At 36.4% G+C, this 19,038-nt stretch overlaps 1 protein-coding gene across 2 annotated transcripts in view; it reads right to left on the bottom strand.

Moving 5' to 3' along the window:
• Window positions 1–3,197: 3,197 nt before the first annotated feature.
• The window catches only part of Gcc2 (GRIP and coiled-coil domain containing 2), a 48,775-nt gene continuing 32,934 nt past the window's right edge, over window positions 3,198–19,038 (bottom strand). For both annotated transcript variants that reach the window (XM_076832734.2, XM_076832735.2), the window contains 4 exons: window positions 18,163–18,357; window positions 16,705–16,844; window positions 14,436–14,637; window positions 3,198–4,716 (listed from right to left, as the gene is read on the bottom strand). In XM_076832734.2, the coding sequence (XP_076688849.2) occupies window positions 4,646–4,716; window positions 14,436–14,637; window positions 16,705–16,844; window positions 18,163–18,357 (608 nt within the window). In that variant the 3' untranslated portion in view covers window positions 3,198–4,645. The remainder of the gene's footprint in view (window positions 4,717–14,435; window positions 14,638–16,704; window positions 16,845–18,162; window positions 18,358–19,038) is intronic.

Consider the following 19,038-nt stretch of genomic DNA (forward strand, 5'->3'; position numbering starts at 1 on the left):
TCAGCACCACATACAAACAAAGATGTTGTCTGCCGAAAACTAAAATAAATAAATAAATATTAAAATTCTCTCTCTTAAAAAAAAAAAAACAAACTATATTTGAGTCAAGCGTGGTGGCATATGCCTGCAATTCCAGCAACTTGGGAGCCTAAGGCAGGAGAATTGCAGGCTGGAGACCAGCCTCAGCAAGTTAGCAAGGCCCTGAGCAACTTAGTGAGACCTTATTTACAAAATAAAAAGGGCTGAGGATGTAACTCAGTGGTTAATTGCCTTTGGTTTCATTCCTGGCACCCATCCCTGCAAAAGAACATTTGTTCATCAAAAAACTCAAAAAAGTGAAAAGATAGGTTACAAATGGAAAAAAAAAAATATTTGCAGTTCTCATGAACCAGGTTTAAAAGACAAACAACCAATATAGAAATAGTCCATGGAATACATGAAACTGAAATTTCTTGGAATAGGAAATAAAATGGTTAATAAGAAAAGGTGCTCATTAGGAATTAGAAGGATATAATTTAAAAGTATAAGAAAATTATAAATTAAAACCACAATAAGATTCCACCCAGCAGAATAGACTGACAAGAATTAAAAATCTGATATCAGTTGATGAGAATGTAGAGCAATAGGAACTCTCAATCAAAAAACACATGCAGGGGCTGGGGATGTGGCTCAAGCGGTAGCGCGCTCAGCTCGCTCGCCTGGCATGCTTGCAGCCCGGGTTCGATCCTCAGCACCACATACAAACAAAGATGTTGTGTACGCCGAGACTAAAAAATAAATATTAAAAAAAAAATCTCTCTCCCTCTCTCTTTAAAAAACAAACAACAACAACAACAACAAAAACACATGGAGGGGCTGGGGTTGTGGCTCAGTGGCAGAGTGCTTGCCTAGCATGCACCAGGCACTGGGTTTGATCCTCAGCACCACATAAATGTAAAATAAAGATATTGTGCCCACCTTAAACTAAAAAATAAATATTAAAAAAACCACATTGATACCATCAACTCATTTGGCATTAACTAGTGGAATTCAATACATGTATACCCTATCATAGAGCATTTCCATTGTCCATATATGCCAAACTCCTGTACCTAAGTTCTGTGAAAAATGCTGAATAAAGTTCATGGCAACATCATTTATAAAGAATACAAAAGTAGAAACAACTGAAATAGCTATTGATAGATGGAATAAATTGTGAAATATTAATAAAATGGAATACTAGATAGCCATGAAAACAAACAAGTATGGCTATATGCATCAATATTAATTATCTTATGTAATGTTGAATTAGAAAGTAAGTCAGAAGAAAATGTGGAGAATAATTCAAATTTTATAAAGCTATAAAACAAGGAAACATAATTCATATAAAACAGAAATGACTTGTATGAAGTTCAGGAAATTATTTACATATAGGAACCTTGAGGGGCTTTTGATCTTGGGAGGTGAACACAGGGAATTTTGAAGGGGTTGGTATTTTAATTTTTTTGGCACTGAGGATTTAACCCAGGGGCACTTTACCACTGAGCTACATTCTCAGCCCTTTTAATTTTTATTTAAAAAAATTTTTTTTAGGTGTTGATGGACCTTTATTTTATTCATTTATTTGTATGTGTTGGCTGAGAACCGAACCCAGTGCCTCTCACATGCTAGGCAATTGCTCTACCACTGAGCCACATGATCAGCTTGAGATGGGGTCTTGCTAAATTGCATAAGGCCTAAGTTGTTGAGGCTAGCTTGGAACTTGCAATCCTCCTGTTTCAGTCTCCTGAGTTGCTGGGATAATAGGTGTGCACCACTGTGCCTGGCAGTATTTTATAACTTTTAGAGGTGAGTGGTGGATCTGAGCTCATTATGTATGCATGCTATATTCACTCTTTGTATTCATGACTCCTCACAGGATCACCACAAGGTGATTGTGGAGACAATCTTATCTTTCGTACTAGAGGAACATGTAGATTGATTCAAAAGGTGCTCTGGCTTCATTTCTAGCAGGTGGTCCAGGTGGAGCATGTACAGGTGGGGGAGTTACATTAGAGCTGGTCTTATCAGTTCCCATTCTACCATCTCTGCTTCCTGTACTGCAGGGTGGCATTGACACTTCCCTTCCAAGCTGGCCCTCTTCTGAGAATGAGAGTTAGTGTTACTAATATTATGTAAGAACAATTGGTGCAAAGCCACACTGTTCTAGGCAAAACAGGATGCCAACCATTTAAAAAGTCTCCTTTAATAAATTCATTTTGGTAGTATAAACGTATTTTGGCTTAAAGTTTAGGGGCCTAAAAATGTTTCCAAAGACATTTTGAAGACAGCTGTGGACCAAGTCCAGCATTAGTCACAACACTGGACTTAGTCTGGAAATGTGGATTCCAGTCCCAGGTCTGGGCAGGGATAGTCTTGAAAAGTAAGTTGTCTCAGGGAATAATGCAAGCATCATATTACTTTACTGATTAACTCAATCCCTCACTCCTGAACTACGCGGCATTGCTGCCATGTCTACTCCTTTCCAGGTCACCTTTTCCCCTGTGTTGTGGCATCTCCTGCTTTTCTCTTTCACTTTCTCAGTGCCTGCCCATTTCCCAGTTCAAATTCCCAAAGGGCCTGAACAAAGCCCTTCATTCAAGTCCCTCCTTCAGCTGCAGACCAGACGGGCACCTGCCTCTGGTAGAATCAATGTCTGTCTTATTCAAAGGAAGGCCAAGGCCGAGTGTCAGATAGAGTGGGCATCAGGGTCAACCTGGTACATGCCAAAGTGTTGGTCTACATTCTTTGTGTTGGACTAGGTAGGGTGGGTGGTCTCAATGAGACCATGCTGGAACTCCTGGGCTCAAGGGAGCCTCCCAAGCAGCTGGGACTACAGGTGTGCACCACTGCAGTGGCTTGGTCTATGTTCTCTTAAGCACCCAGTAGGTCCCAACTGTGTAAGACCGTCATGAAGGAGTTTGCATTTCAAACTCATAAGGCAATTTAAAACCTAAAAGAGTCAGTGGCTAACAGAAGAAGAGTAGGCATAAAAATATAATATAGTTAAATATTTAATAGATATTAAAATAATCATTACATTTCCTCATTGCTGAAACCAAAGAATATGCCTTTTGTAATCAAAGTAATTTTTATCATGCAAAAAGATGTTTCTGTTATAATCATAAGCATAGACTATATTTCAAGACAAGTTTAGATAGATTTCAAAAGGCCTAGGCTCAAAGAGAAAGTGAAATTTATTTAAGTAATACAGTTTACATTGTATGCTGCTGGCATACTCATATTCACAGTTTTATAAAGTAAAAAAAAACTAAACTTTTAAAGTCAACTCTTAAATAGATGAATTTTCTTTAATACATTCACTAGTTAGGTCTGTTCTTCTAAGATGGGAGAAAAGAAATATTTTTTAAAGAACAAACTCAACATGTCAGCAGCAAATTTCAGTTAATCTAAGTTGGAAAGCAATGTTCCCAGTAATTGAAGTACAAAGTCAGTTCTCTAGCTGAGCCTGAACATTAAGAATATAAATTGTAAGACTTAAGAACTTGAGAGAGCATACTGTGTAGTGATTTATTAACAAATAAATATTAAAAATAGAATTCTCAAATTTTGATTTAAGAACACAATTTTGATCTAGTCAATAAAATATATTCAGAGGCATCAAAGGTAAGTAACACCAACATCGAGGGTTATTCACCAGAACTGTGAAGACACAGCACTGATCTACAAGTCGTCTTTCTAAAATCCCATGGGATGGAATGCTGAGGGCACAACACTCAAACACTAGAAGCACCAGTTTCAGGTTTAGATTCAATTCTAAGTAATGCAGTTGTTATTCTGAGAAGTTCTTATTTGGGGAGATGGAGAGAATTCTCAAAACAGACTCATGACTTGCAAGTAGTGGTACCATAACAAGAACCTAGAGACATATGACCAAATCAACCCCTGCTAAAGTGGTGGTCCCATGTATTCATAGTCAGTGTTACATCAGCCAGTAAACTAGCGCTCTGACAACATAACAAGTTTGAGATAATATACTTTGGAGAGAAAAAAAAAAAAAGAACAGTTAATCTTTAAGCAAACAACTAAATTGCAATTTAACTTAACCTCATAATTAACTGAAGAATATTTACTTCACAATCCTTTAACAAACAAAAATCAACAATAAAGCATTTTCCTTCATATTGTAATCGCCAAATTTTCTCAGCAACTTATTAATAACAACTTATCTGCAAATCTGATCTTGCAAAAAACAGTCTTGAAACATTATTTTAAGAGCTTATATTCCAGTTGGTATGGTACCAAAATTTAGTTTAACTTCAAAATTCACAGTACTGCCTAGAATCGGGCAGGTCCTGAGATTTCAGAGAGGGGAGTGACTCCATCCTTTGTTTCATTCCGGGGTCATGCAAGGCAGATCACAGAAACTGCACTGTCTGTGGTGTTGAGCTACAAGGCCGTGGACTGGTGTCAACACTTCAAGTTCTACTTTTATTCCAAGCTGAGACTCTTTATATACATCTGTTATATTTATGTACAGATATAGGAGGATGCAAACATATATATACATACTTTTTAACAGAAAAATAACAGTGATATAAATGACCATATTTTTTTTTCCAAAATGGATTCTATTTGGTTAATAAAGAATCTTCTTTTCATCAACCTATCGAAGTCCAGACCAACTATGCAGATAGGATGCCCATCCAGAAGAACGGGAAGCACTTTCTTCCTCACCTGTGGAGGGTTAAAAAAAAAAAGTATTAATTTTTTCTCAATATGAAATCTATATTCTAGAATCACTCTCTGATTATATGGCAACTAAAAGACACATTTGTTACTATTCTAATTTCTTAAGAACATGAAATTGGATTTCCTAGGTTGAATCAAGTTAATGCTACTTTTATGTTTTATATTTTAATTTTGAAACAGTGACATGTAATCTAGAATTTAACACCTCAAGTGCATTAATTTCTTAAAAATCTAGCTGTAAAAATTACACAAAAATGATTCTCTACAAATAAACAATATCACCAATACATAAGAAATGCAACCACTTATTCTGAAACAGCATCTCTGCACATGATACTTTAATGTTATGAATCAATGTCTGTTCTTGGATATTCAGTATATGTCTTCTTCTATCAGACAACTTCATAATAAAGTTCCTAGCACAACTAAGTAATGTTGACAAGAGAAATTTCTTTATATTCTTTTAAACAGAAACCTTTACATAACTTAACTTGGAGTCGAAAACCAATAGAATTATGGTAAACCACAAAGCTAAACCCTAAACAGCATTTTAACCATTTAAAAATCACGTTTATTTACTTACAGTGAAATTCGCCCTTCTTGGTGCATTGCACTGAGTCGTGATAAATGCATATAGTTTCATACAGTCATGTACCACCACCCCAAGAGATGGCACATTCCCTCCTACTCAGAGTTCTCCCTGGATCTTCTTGGCAACATATGGTCTTTTTTTTTTTTTTTTTTTTTAAATACTGGGAATAGAACCAGGGAAGGTTTACCACTGAGCTAAGTCCCCAGCTTTTTTTTCCCCCGCCTCATTTTTGAGACAGGATCTTGCCAGTTGCTTAGGGCCTCACTAAATTGCTGAGCCTGATCTAAAAACTGCACTCCTCCTGCCTCAGCCTCTGGAGTTGCTGGGATTACAGGTGTATGCCCCCATACCCTGCTATTTTCTGCATTTTTTTTTAAAGTTGTAGATGGATACAATACCTTTATTTATTCGTTTTCATCTGGTGCTGAGGATTGAACCCAGTGCCTCTTTCATGCTAGGCAAGCACTCTACCACTGAGCCACAATCCCAGCCCTTCTGCATATTTTTATATATACAGAGTACATGTTGGAAGTATCAAACTTTCCCCAAAGTATTGTAACATTTTTTTAAAAAAATATTTTTTAGTTGTCAATGGACCTTTATTTTATTTATTTATAAAATCTAGCTGTAAAAATTGAGGATCCAACTCAGTGTCTCACATATACTAGGCAAGTACTCTACCTCTGAGCCACAACCTCAGCCCTGGCTGCAACATTTTGTACTGCTGAGAGTTCCAGTTATTCTTTTTGCCTTTTTATGATTAACATGATGCTAGCTTAAAGTCCAGAAAAATTCTAGGCTTCCAAGAAAATTTCAGAGTCTCTCTTGCTTTTTTCTTTGTAACATAATTTGTACATTAACATGTCATATGATCTATATTTTCATAACCTTGGAAAAAAGTGAACACTCCTTTCCATCACATCCTTTCCCTTCTTCCTCCCATCCCTAGAGGTAAATGTTATTGCATTTAGTGTGTACCCTTTCCAGTCACCTGTGTTTTCATACAGATATATACAATAGTTGGATCTCATGGAGAAAAGCATCATCAAAATTTTAAATGGAAGAACTCTTTCTGTGGTTGACAAGCTATTTCCTTTCCTTTTCTGCTATAGTCTGCTTTTACTCTAATAGTATTACCTATGAACTTCCGTGTAACAAATCACTACAACCTTGGTGGTTTTAAACAATACACATTTGTTATCCCGCAGTTTCTGTGGGTCAGGAGATCAGAAATGGCTCTGTTTCAGGGTCTCTCAAGGGCTGCAGTTCAAGATGTTGGCCAGGCTGGGTTCTCACTGAAGGCTGAACTGGAGGATTTGCTTCCAAATTCATGTGACAGTTGGCAGAATTTGTTCCTTGAGGCTGGTGGACTGATGGACTCAGTTCCTTGCCACATGGGCCTCTCCACTATGGCAGGTCGCTTTATTGAAATATACAAGTAGAGAGAGTCTTCTAGTAAGACAGAAGTCACACTCTCTTGTAACCTATCCATCTTGCTGTATTACTGCTTCAAAATAAACTCACTAGGTCAGCCTTCTGACCATCAAGACAGGATTACATAAAAGAGAAAATTTCTAGAAGAGGGAATAATGAAGGTAAGGACTTTCTAGAAGTCTGTTTTCTGCAATCAGCATGGAGAATAACTTAAAGCTGAAAGAGGGCCAGGGTTGTGGCTCAGGATAGAACACTTGCCTAGCATGTGTGAGGCACTGGGTTTGATTCCTGGCACCACATAAAAATAAAAACAAATAAAATATTGTGTCCATCTACAATTAAAGAGATATTTAAAAAAAGAAAGCTGGAAGAATAGATATTATTAGGGGATGAACAACTGTGTACTAATTATATTTTCTGAGACCCACTTGCTCCCAAGAATAATGAGTCAGAAGATTGGAAACATTTCCCCAAACTGAAATGCAGACTGTTGGATGTTCATCTGGGCTGAATGGTATACTCGAAGTACAAGTCTTGTGACACAATAAAATTCAGCTGTGTGCTCACTTCTAGTAGGGCCTGCCCTGATTAGATAATATTCCTGGCAGTCATTTTTCTCCCTCAATAAAAAGAACTGGGAAAAAAGCTGGTCAAAGATAGGATGCATTTGCTCCTGCTCTGAGCATCTGTTTTCTTCTGATAAGTTTTTTATTCTCTGCAAATCAAATCAGATGAGTATGCATGCTCTTCCTGCCAGTTTGCAGATAATTTGACAATCTTGGCCTGTTTTCCTGTTGTGTTGATAGCCATTTCCCTCTTTATTTACTTTTAAATATTACTGGACCTTGGCGAATATACGCTGTACTAAGTAACAATATAGAGATCTGTAAATTGTAATCTAATTGAAGAGTAAAGAAAATGTAGAGAAACAACTTTTAGTTGTAGCTTGAACAGCAAAACTGAGACTCTGATTCTGCACAGAGTAGTACTGTATCGCTAACTTATTTGGGGAGCAAAGCTGCTTATCATTAAGTTCTATCTCAAGTAGAAAAGAGAAAATTTCCAAACTGTGCTGAGCTCTAACAGAGAGGGGGTAGTGTGAGTTAACATTTGTGGTGTAAGCAGAAGAGCAGCCTATACTTCTTAGCAGTATCTATTTGATGCTACTTATGTAGGGACTACTACATAATTATACTCTATGTTGATTTATCATACACAGAAATGTCACAGACTATCCTGAGCAGTTCATGATACCTGCTTGGGGTTTAAGTTGGATTTGTAATGAGTGTTTATCACAAGGAGTTTGATGTTACTTTTTATTCTCTTCCTAAACTGATGTTTTGCAAATATTTTTGACCTTACCATACAGTGAGAAAAACTAAATTTTATAGCAGGAACTGATATAGGCAGAGAGACACCAAAACTCATGTACATACCTAGAATTTCAAGAAATAATGCTTATTTTTTTCCCTCTGGTACTGGGGATTGAACCCAGGGCCTCACTAATGCTAGGAAAGCAACCTACCAGTCCTTTATTTTGAGACAGGGTCTAAGTTGGCCTTGTATTTGCAATCCTTTTGCCTCAGCCTCCTGAGTAGCTGGGATTACAGGTGTACACTGCTGCTGTGCTTGGCTCAAGAAATAATTCTTACCTTTACTAGATTCAATGTATTCTTATGTTTGTCTTATTCTTTATTGTATTTGCTTTTTTATATGGTACCATGGATTGAACTCAGGAGAGCTTAACCACTGAGCCACATCCCCAACCCTTTTATTTTTTATTTTGAGATGGGGTTTTGCTAAATTGCTGAGGCTGTCCTTGATCGTGCAAGTTCTCTCGAACGTGCAATCTCTTGCCTCAACCTACCCAAGCCACTAGAATTATAGGTGTGCATCACTGTACCTGTATGATTCTTTTTGTTTTATTTTTATTCATTTATTTTGGGTGCCAGGGATTGAACTCAGTGGCACCTGATCACTGAGCCACATCCCCAGCCCTGTTTTGTATTTTATTTAGAGACAGGGTCTCACTGAGTTGCTTAGTGACTCACTTTTGCTGAGGTTGGCTTTGAACTCTACTTCCTCCTGTCTCACACTCATGAGTTGCTGAGATTACAAGTGTGTACCACCTTACCAGGCTGTTCTTTTTATTAAAAAAAAAATTTTGGGTGTTATTCACCAAATTAATTTCAGTATCCACTAATTGGTAACAACCTAAATGAAAATTTTGCTATCTACTTTATACAAAACCAGACATGATAAATATTGCTATGAAGATGATGAAGGAAGCAAGAGGTACCTGTGTTTTGCTCCAAAGGTCCAGTTCCTTCAGTTCAGGAAAAGTAGCTCTTAGACTCTTTCTGATATCCCACACGTGTTGATTATTATCTATAGTTTAGGGCCTTGGCAATGATATGTGGGCCATCAGGCCGAAGGCCCCTATCTGTACTACAGTTATGAGTTTTCTCTGTGTCTTCCCTTCTTGCACTTCAGATCTACCTAGGGAGATTTCCTTTTGCCTAAAGAATATCCTAGAGAATTTCCAGTGAGGGAAATTTTTAAAAGTCAGTTTGGAAAAAAAGTCCATGAAACATGCTTTTTACAAGGTCGGCAGTTATTTCTTTGACTGCATTATACCAATGCTGATAAGAAGTTCATGGTGAGGCTTACTTTTTTTTTTTAGTACTTGGGATTGAATCCAGGGGGCCTTTACCACTGAGCCACATCCCCAACCCTTTTTTAATTTTTTATTTTGAGACAGGGTCTTGCTAAGTTGAATAGAGCCTCTCTAAATTGCTGAAGCTGAACTTGAACTTGCAATCCTCCTTCCTCAGCCTGCAGCTGCTGGGATTACAGGCATGCAGCACCATACTTGGCTATTTGTTACTCTTTTGTCTTGGGTACTGGGTATTGAATTTAGGGGCATTTAACCACTAAGTCACATGCCCAGCCATATTTTGTATTTTATATAGAGACAGGATCTCACTGAATTCCTTAGTGCTTCACTGTTGCTGAGGCTAGCTTTGAACTTGCGATCTTCCTGCCTCCGCTTCCCAAGCTGATGTGCACCATCAGGCCCGACCCTATTTGTTACTCTTTTTTAGGTGAGGATTAGTCTTATTTCTCTGGCTGCGTTTGAGGTTTGTCTTTGTCTTAGTCTTATTTACTTATTTTTTAGGGTTTCCTGTTTGAGATTTTACTGGAGTTTCTGAACCATGGCTGGATATCCTTCATCAGCCAAAAAAAAATGTCAGCCATTCCTTTCACATATTATCTTTGCCCCATTCTTTCTGTCTTGTCCTTTGAGAACTTTTATTATTTTAAAACAATGATGTCATTTATTTAAACTGTTTATTCCAGATACACACATATACAAACACAAATGCCTATGTGCATTCACTTAAAATTATAGGACTAAATCAGCAACTTTGACCAAATCACAACTTCCTCTTCAATTCCCCTTCACCCTAAATTGCTTCTCTCAAATTCTCCTTCCTGTTCTGGAAGACTTATCAGAAGTCTGCAGGGTTAGTACAAAGCATATTCCCAGCCCAGATCACTCTGTACTTTTCTCAAAATTAGTGTAGGACTCCTTCCTTACCAATTTCTTTTTCTAAAGGATTTTCCCAATGAGGAACTTCATTTTTTATAATTCTAAGCCAAAAGCAGTGGGTGTGGGAGGGAACAGGGCAGTCTTCATGTAGAAGGTCCCAATCCTGCCCAGTCTCTGGGAAGGTACAGAACTTAAGTTATTAGACGTATGGTCAATGTTTTCATTCTATCGTTTTTTACATTTTATTTTCTTGCTTCTTCATGGTAAATTCTGCAAAATTCCTTCTAACTGTATTCTGGTTTATATATTCTCTCTTAAATCATATCTGCTATTAAACCATCAGTTTTTGATTTTTATAAGTCTGCACTTCATGTGTGAGGTCTTGAGGGATTGAATCCAAAAGCCTAAGCCACATTCCCAGTCTTTTTTATTTTGAGACAGGGTCTCACTACGTTGCTCAGGGCCTCGAAAGGTTGCTGAGGCTGGCTTTGAACTTGCAATCCTCTTGCCTCAGCATCTTAAATTGCTGGGATTGCAGGTGTATAACACTATACCTGGCTATAAGTCTTTTTTTTAAACAAGTTATCTTTTATTCACACAGATGAGAAAAATAAATGATATATAAATATTTAATTTGTTTAATCAGGATTTTCCAAAAGTACGCAATAGAATTCTAGATTTCTACAGAACTCTCCTATTTATTTTATGAATAATTATTAAAAAAAACACTGTTATGGAAACTTTTAGGTTAATTTTTTTTTAGGTCTTTCAATCAACACATCTTAAACTTAATAGGAATCACTTGGGTTTTTATAGCATTTAAATTACATAAAACATACTAGGCTTTTAAAAGGGAACTGTTATTCATGCTAAGTATTTTGATAATATATCAGTGTTCTAACAAAATCTATCTTTGAATTTAAGAATACATATGTCATTCTGAAAATAAGTTAGAAATAAGTTTTTAAATAAAGAATGGCATATAAAAGCAAATTTATGATTTAAGATAACTATCTTACTAAAAATATACATGATATATTCTTATTCTGGATATTGTGACAAAAATACTCTTGTGGCTATGGTAATATACTCAGTAGTTAGCAAAACAAAGTTTACCATCAGTATTCAGAATATTCCTGCATCACTAGGAAGATGTGTTGTAGGAAAACAGATTCAAAGAAACTATTAATACTAAATGTGAAGTATTCCTGCAAATAATCAGGTCTGAATCTTATCAGGCCTCTGGATCAGGGATTCTGAAAGTATGATCTCCAGAGAAAGATTATCAGCATCAACCTTCTAAAATGTAAAATGTTGGCTACAGGTGTAGTTAGGTGGTAAAGCACTTCATGTGTGAGGACTTCAATTAGATTCCTAGCACCAAAAATAAAAAAATAAAAATACAATATCATCTTTTTTTTTTTAAAATACTAGAAACTGAACTCAGGGGTACTTAACCACTGAGCCACATCCCCAGCCTTTTTTATATTTTATCTTGAGACAGGGTCTTGCTAAGTTGCTGAGGCTGGCTTTGAACTTGTGATCTTACTGACTGAGCCTTTAAAGCCACTGGGATTACAGGTGTGCATCACCACATCCAGCTTCCATCTGAGTTTTAATAAATGCACCAGATGTTTCTGCTCACTCAATTTGAGGACCATTCTAAATTTACCAGTTAGGATTTGCAGGGGACAGAGAAACATGTTAAAGAGCATGAATCAGATGAGAAAATCATTTGAAAGTGTTACATCTATACATTCTGGGTCACGTGATGTCTCAGAAACTACACAATGCTACCTCAAAGATATTTTTGCCCCTACCCAATTGCATCTGGATCTAATCAGAGAGCCAACTTCCTACTTATGTACAATACTGGAACAAATATTGCTACCTTGGAAGTACCAAGTTCAGAATACTGAACTACCATAGGACAAATGACTAATTTCTTCAATTAATAAATGGCATATTTACCTTAGGAACATGGAATTATTGTATACTAAAAACAGCAACAACAACAACAACAAAATCTAAACATACAAAAAAACATAAGCTGCCTGGTGCGGAGGTACACGCCTATAATCTAATTTCAGCTACTTGGGATGCTGAGGTACGAGGATGGCAAGTTCTAGACCAGCCTCAGCAATGTAGTGAGACCCTGTTTCAAAAGACAAAACAAAAAACAAACAAACAAAAAAAACTGGAGATGTAGCTCAATGGTAAAGTATCCCTAGGTTCAGCCCTCAGTACCAAACTAACAAAACAAACCCCCTTGAAAAACAAAATACATCCCTCCAATGAAAAATCAAAACACAACAAAACAAAGGAAACCAACCAAATGCAATGCATGAGCCCTATTTTTGATACTTAAAAAGACATTTGGGTTGGGCTGGGGTTGTGGCTCAGTGGTAGAGCACTCGCCTAGAATGTGTGAGGCCCTGGGTTCCATCCTCAGCATCACATAAAAATAAATAAAGCTATTTTGTCGATCTATAACTACAAAAAAAGAAAAAAAAAAAAAAAAGAAAAAAAGAAAGAAAAAGACATTTGTATCTTTTTATAGGAATCATGTATATGAAAATGAACTGAGTACAGATGATGGAGGAATTCAGGGAAATGAATTGAATTGTGCAATTTGCTTTAAAATCTCTAGTGCTTCCTATGTCTGCCAAAAGACTGACCACGAGTTGAAAATTATTAGGGATGGGTGACAGCTACAAAATACATTATTGTAATTTCTCTGCACACTTGAAAATGTCAAAAATAAAGATGTTTTAAAACTAAATCCAGGCTGGGGTAGTGGCTCAGTGGTAGAGCACTCGTCTGGCATGTATGAAGCATTGGGCTGGATCCTCAGCACCACATAAAAATAAATAAATAAATAAAATAAAAGTATTGTGTCCATCTACAACTAAAAAAATACTAAAAACAAAACAAACAAAAAAAAAAAACAAAAGACACTAACCCTAAGCCAGGCATGGTGGTGTGTGCAGATAGTCCCAGTTACTTGGGAGGCTGAGGCTAGAAAATTGTTTTAGCCCAGGAGTTTCAGACCAGCCTGGGCAACACGGTTAGACCTCCATGTCAAGAAAGAGAACAAAAACAAAAAATCAAACAAAAACAAAAAAACTAACCCGAAAATAAAATCATGATGCTTAAGATGTAGTATGAAATCAGGAACTATAGCAGCTGTATGAGAAGCATTTCCAAGTGTTTATACAACACACCATCAAATTGACATGAAAATTTAAACTCCACAACAGGACAGCTTTATAGCTTCATTCACCTGGAAAGAGGACAGCAGGATATGGGCCATATAACTGCTGTTCCTAGACTGTCTGGAGGTGGGAAGAGGATGGGGGTGACGTAGGAGAGGAACAGCTCAATATTATGTTTTTTTTTTTTTTTTTTTTAAAAGTATGCCGGGCACAGTGACACATGCCTATAATTCCGGCAGTTTGGGAGGCTGAGGCAGGAGGATTGTGAGTTCAAAGCCAGCCTCAGTGGTGAGGCTCTAAGCAACTCACTGAGATCCTGTCTCTAAATAAAATATATAAAAAAATGGCTGTGACTGGAGTTGTGGCTCAGCAGTAGAGTGCTTGCCTAGCACGTGCGAGGCCCTGGGTTTGATCCTCAGCACCACATAAAAATAAATAAATAAATAAAAATAAAGGTATTGTGTCCAACTACAATTGAAAAATAAATATTAAAAAAAAAAATGGCTGTGGATGTGGCTTGGTGGTTAAGCACCCCTGGGATCAATCCCCAGTACAAAAAAAAAAAAAAAAAAAAAGTATGATCTAAAACAAAACCACATTCATATTCAACTCAATACTAGAATTCAACTCCAGAATACAAATCTAATCTCAAAGAGTGAGAAGATCAAATAAGCAATGTATTATATTTTCCTGAGTGTTAAAATTATATAAATGTACTATATGTTAAAATGTCAACTTTTCAAATCTAGTCACAGGCATATATGATAGAATCAATTCAAGTGAACAAAATTTAATAGCTACAATTTCAAAAAGTATAGTATCATGAAATATGTGTAGGCACATAAATTGTTAACTATAGGCCAATGTTTAGTGTAAGTTATAAACAGAAGTGGAGGCTCCTGTCACATACCTTGAGCAATTGTAGCAAGTTTTCCCTTTTCTTCTGGGCTGAGTTGCAACATTGTATCTATAACAGGAAGAAGCCTCTCTCTTTCACTACCTGGTTTCAGGAAAATGAACTGCAACAAGACATTCTTCAAGTACTCCAGGTTAGCAACAGACTTTTCTCTCTCTTGATTTCTTTCCAATCTTCTTATTTCACTTTTGAGGAGCTGTTAGAGAAATGAGTTAAAAATAGGTTTTACCGGTTTCTGGTCAAATATGGCAGACTAAACACATGCATTTTTCTTTTCCCTGAACATCTGTCTCCATGTGACAATAAAGAAAGCACTGGGAGAGGAAAAAAGAATAAATGAGATTTATAAAAAAAATTCCAAGAAGATGGGAAGCAGATAAAGGAGTCAAAGTGACTCAGTCCAGTGGCTTCCCAAGTACCACTAACTAGAGGAGGGGATGCATCCTGTGTAAACACTGAGAAGTTCCTGCCTTGGAAGCACAGGGTATCCTGGAAATGGGGGCTGAAAACTGGAGGACTAATGGGAAATCTATAAAATGAACAACTGCAGACATAAGCTAGTACTATGATGCCCTCATCACCTTCTACTCTCTGTAGAACATGAGCTGAGGAAGGTAAGCAAGTTTGAAAACAGGCACTGAAGTAAACATTCACAACTTCTACTAACCTTATGCCCTTGCCTTGCTCACAGAGCTTAGGCAGGTAAGATGTTATGTTCACAGTGAACAGCACTTGACCAAAACAAAAGTCAAATTCAGGATAATGTGAACATTCAGGAGCTTAAGACATCTTAACTACTACCAGAAAAATGAGGTCAAGAATGATACAAAAAAGGTAGTAGGAAATTAAAAATCTTTGAGGATGATTTCTAGGTTTAAACAAAGCTGTAGTTTTTGTTATACAGTATTTTATAATTTTAGGTTAGTCCAGAAAGTCAGTTAACTCTGTCCTAAAATCCAGGGTCATTTAAAAAAGTGATCAGAGAGTCCAAGAAATCATGCAAGTGTAAATCTGTGGAAATACAACATTTAAATACGTCACTTAGGTTTATTGGGCTAGTCAATGATTTGTGAGATATAATGATGTTTTGATAGACGAAAAAATGTTTTAGGTAGGTAAATATTGAGGTATTTAGTAATGGAATATCATATATACACGTAAAAGTAAATAATTCAACATTAAAAAAATAATAATCTGGGCTGGGGATGTGGCTCAAGCGGTAGCGCACTCGCCTGGCATGCGTGTGGCCCGGGTTTGATCCTCAGCACCACATACAAACAAAGATGTTGTGTCCACTGAAAACTAAAGGAAATAAATATTAAAAAATTTTCTCTCTCTCTCTCTCTCTTAAAAAAAAATAATAATCTGACAAGGATAGGTGGTGACCCTACACAGAGGCAGGGCAGATCTATCTGGAGCAACAACATGCAGAATCAGAAGCATGTATTTCTCACGCAGCAGTTAGAATTTTGCCCCACCATTTACCAGCTTCGTTTTTTTCTCCTCGTTTCCAGGGACTGTGAGAGTTAACTAAGACAATATACATGTAAAGTTCAGGACCTGGGTTTTGAACACGGTTCAACAAGTACCATGAGTTTATTCTTGGAGGTGATTTATCAATGAGCCAGGGTGGAAATATATCATTTAAGCAATATTTAACTGCTCTGAAACATTTCTGGATATTTCAGGTTGACTTTAAAGAGAAAAAACTTCCTATGCCACTTTGCTATCTCTGCCTACCAACTGTGCTAAGTAAGTTCAGTGCACAAACATCAGGTGAATAATTTGAGTTAGAAGTGCTCCATTGTTTAGAATTGAAGGACCCATGCTTATTAAGTTTTACTTAAGCATATGTGGAACTTATAAATATCACTCCAATTTCTAAATCTATTATAATTTCTTAGAAAAAGTAGGAATTAAGAGTGTATATAGGGGCTGGGGTTGTGGCTCAGTGGTAGTGTGCTTGCCTAGTATGTGTGAGGCACTGGGTTGATTCTCAGCACCACATACAAATAAATAAAGGTCCATCAACAACTAAAATATATATATATATATATATATATATATATATATATATATATATATATATATATATATATAAAAGTGTATATAGTAGACATAAAAACAATAATATTTCTTCCCATCAGGAATCTAATATAGGGAATGATTAAGATGTTACAGATATGTCTGGGTATGTGTAGAGGGTCAGACAATCAAATTGGTGCAGAGCATTTTCATGGTGGTCAGATTTTTATTACCTCACCTTTATTTGCTCCATAAGAATGGCATTGGTTGCTTCTGTTTCCCGAAGCAGGCCATTTAAGTGATCTGCGCTTTTTGTGGTAGAGCTGAGCTTCTGAACCAATTCTTCTTTGGTAAATTCAGCATGCCATACAGGAGGTTCTGCAAGATGTTGTTCTAAGAATTAATTTTCACACCAGGGATTAAAGATAAAGATTCTAAATAAGAAAAACATTTAGGGGCTGGGGAGGTGGCTCAAGCGGTAACGCGCTTGCCTGGCATGCGCGGGGCGCTGGGTTTGATCTTCAACACCACGTAAAATAAAGATGTTGTGTCCACCGAAAACCGAAAAATGAATATTAAAAAAATTCTCTCCTTAAAAAAAAAAAGAAAAACATTTATATATAAAGTATATAAATAAGTAAGAACTCTGCACTATTATGTAAGTCAGCTTTGTTTGCCATTCATTCAACATACCCCAATGCAAAGGTTACATGCTGAATAACACAAATAAGACAGAATCTGTGTTGTAATGCATATAGTTTAAAAAGGAATACAAGCCCTGTGAGCCTTAATTCTAAATTCTGTCAGAGCTTGTGTTTTTGGATTTTTTTTTTTTTTTTTTTTTTGTGGTGCTGGGGACTCAACCCAAGGCATTACACATGCTGGCAAGCACTCTATCACTAAGCTAAATCATTTTATCGATTTCAGTATGCACCTTCTTTCCATCTATTAATGTTCCATGAGCTTACATTATTTCACTTATGAATGAGGAAAGCTTTAACATTTACAGTTCATTTATATCAGGAATCTCCATAAGAATCTTCTATGAGGTAGGAGAGGTATCATTATGCAAATTTTTATAGATAAGGGATCTGGCTCAGGATTGACAAGTAATTTTGACAAAAATCACAAAGCCAAGTCTCATTCTGGAGTCTGCCACTACAACATCAGATCATTCCTTGTCACAACTACTGATTCTACCTAAGGGAACCATAACTTGCACTTTTCACCCATATGGTCAATGACCATGGATACAAATGGCTCTTATTCTAGGTGGTTTCAAAACTTCAGAAAGATGATATATTCCCTCCTAAATTATGAATAGTAACATTCATTACAGATAAGAACAAAATATACCAAAACTACATTTACTAGAGCAAATTTAGCACTACTTCATCAAGAAGAAAAACTGAAATTGTCAATGTTTTCAAAGGGTAAGAGATTAGTTTATTTACTTGCTAATACCACTAAAGGACTTTCAATCATATATTTCTGGCTCAAGCGTAGGGTAGAACTAGCATTTTATTTTAAAAAGACATCTGTTTCACACTGCAGGAAAGTTTTCATTTGAATAAGTAGCAGAATATTGAAAGGCATTTTATTGGAAAGTGGCTCAAAAGGCTGTAAAATTTAGAGTAATATTAATTCAAAAGATAGTAAAATTGAATAAGAGAAATATTTAGACAGTGTAACATACCAAGTTTAGTTTCAGGAGAATTAAGAAGCTGCTCTAAAGACTGTGTGTATGTGCTGGCAGAAGATGCAGACTCGGTATCAGTTGTTTCCATTCCTTCTCCCTCTTCTCGGGTTACAGTGTGCATATCTAGAAGGGGTAAGTCTGTGTTTCTCCTTTCTCGAAGGTTCTTCAAAGGTTGGTGGGAAGAAGCTGGGCCTATTAAATATATATTTTTTTAAAGGGTATGAGATTGTTCAAAACTGATGGATTCTGCTTTTAACAAAGATACTCTATTAAAATAAAACGATTCTGGGAATGGCAAAGGAACTTAAGAGAAGTGCTAAAACAAGTCTGAACAATAGTCACTGAATTTTTAAACATTTTAGACATTTTTTTTTTTTTTTTTTTTTTTGGTGGTACTGCCGCTTTTACATGTAAGGCAAACACTCTACAACTGAGCTATATCCCTAGCCTAAACATTTTAGTCATTTGAGCAGAGCTATTAATTGCTACCATCTAGCTATGATAAACTGTTGGATAAGACAAAGATCATAATGTTGTACTACTTATGTTCATTAATTTATGGGAGAGGGCTAAACGGTTACTAAATTTTGGTAAAAATTCTACCTATTTTTGTGGGTTAGGTATTTCTCGTCACTGCATTCTTTCTAACACAAAACACTGCTGCAGTCTGCTGGGCAGCCGATCTTGATGATGCTGATAATGAACAATGTACAGAACTGTCATGTTCATAATATAGTTTCAAAATACATTACTTTATTGAGTCTAAGAAATCTGAAGTACAGAGAACTTTAATGACTTCATCCAAGGTATCATGGTTGTTAGAGACCAAATTCTAATGCAGGATTTTTTTTTTTTTTGGTCCCATGAAGTTGC

This window comes from Callospermophilus lateralis, chromosome 14, assembly GCF_048772815.1.
Source record: "Callospermophilus lateralis isolate mCalLat2 chromosome 14, mCalLat2.hap1, whole genome shotgun sequence".
Lineage (NCBI taxonomy): Eukaryota > Metazoa > Chordata > Mammalia > Rodentia > Sciuridae > Callospermophilus > Callospermophilus lateralis.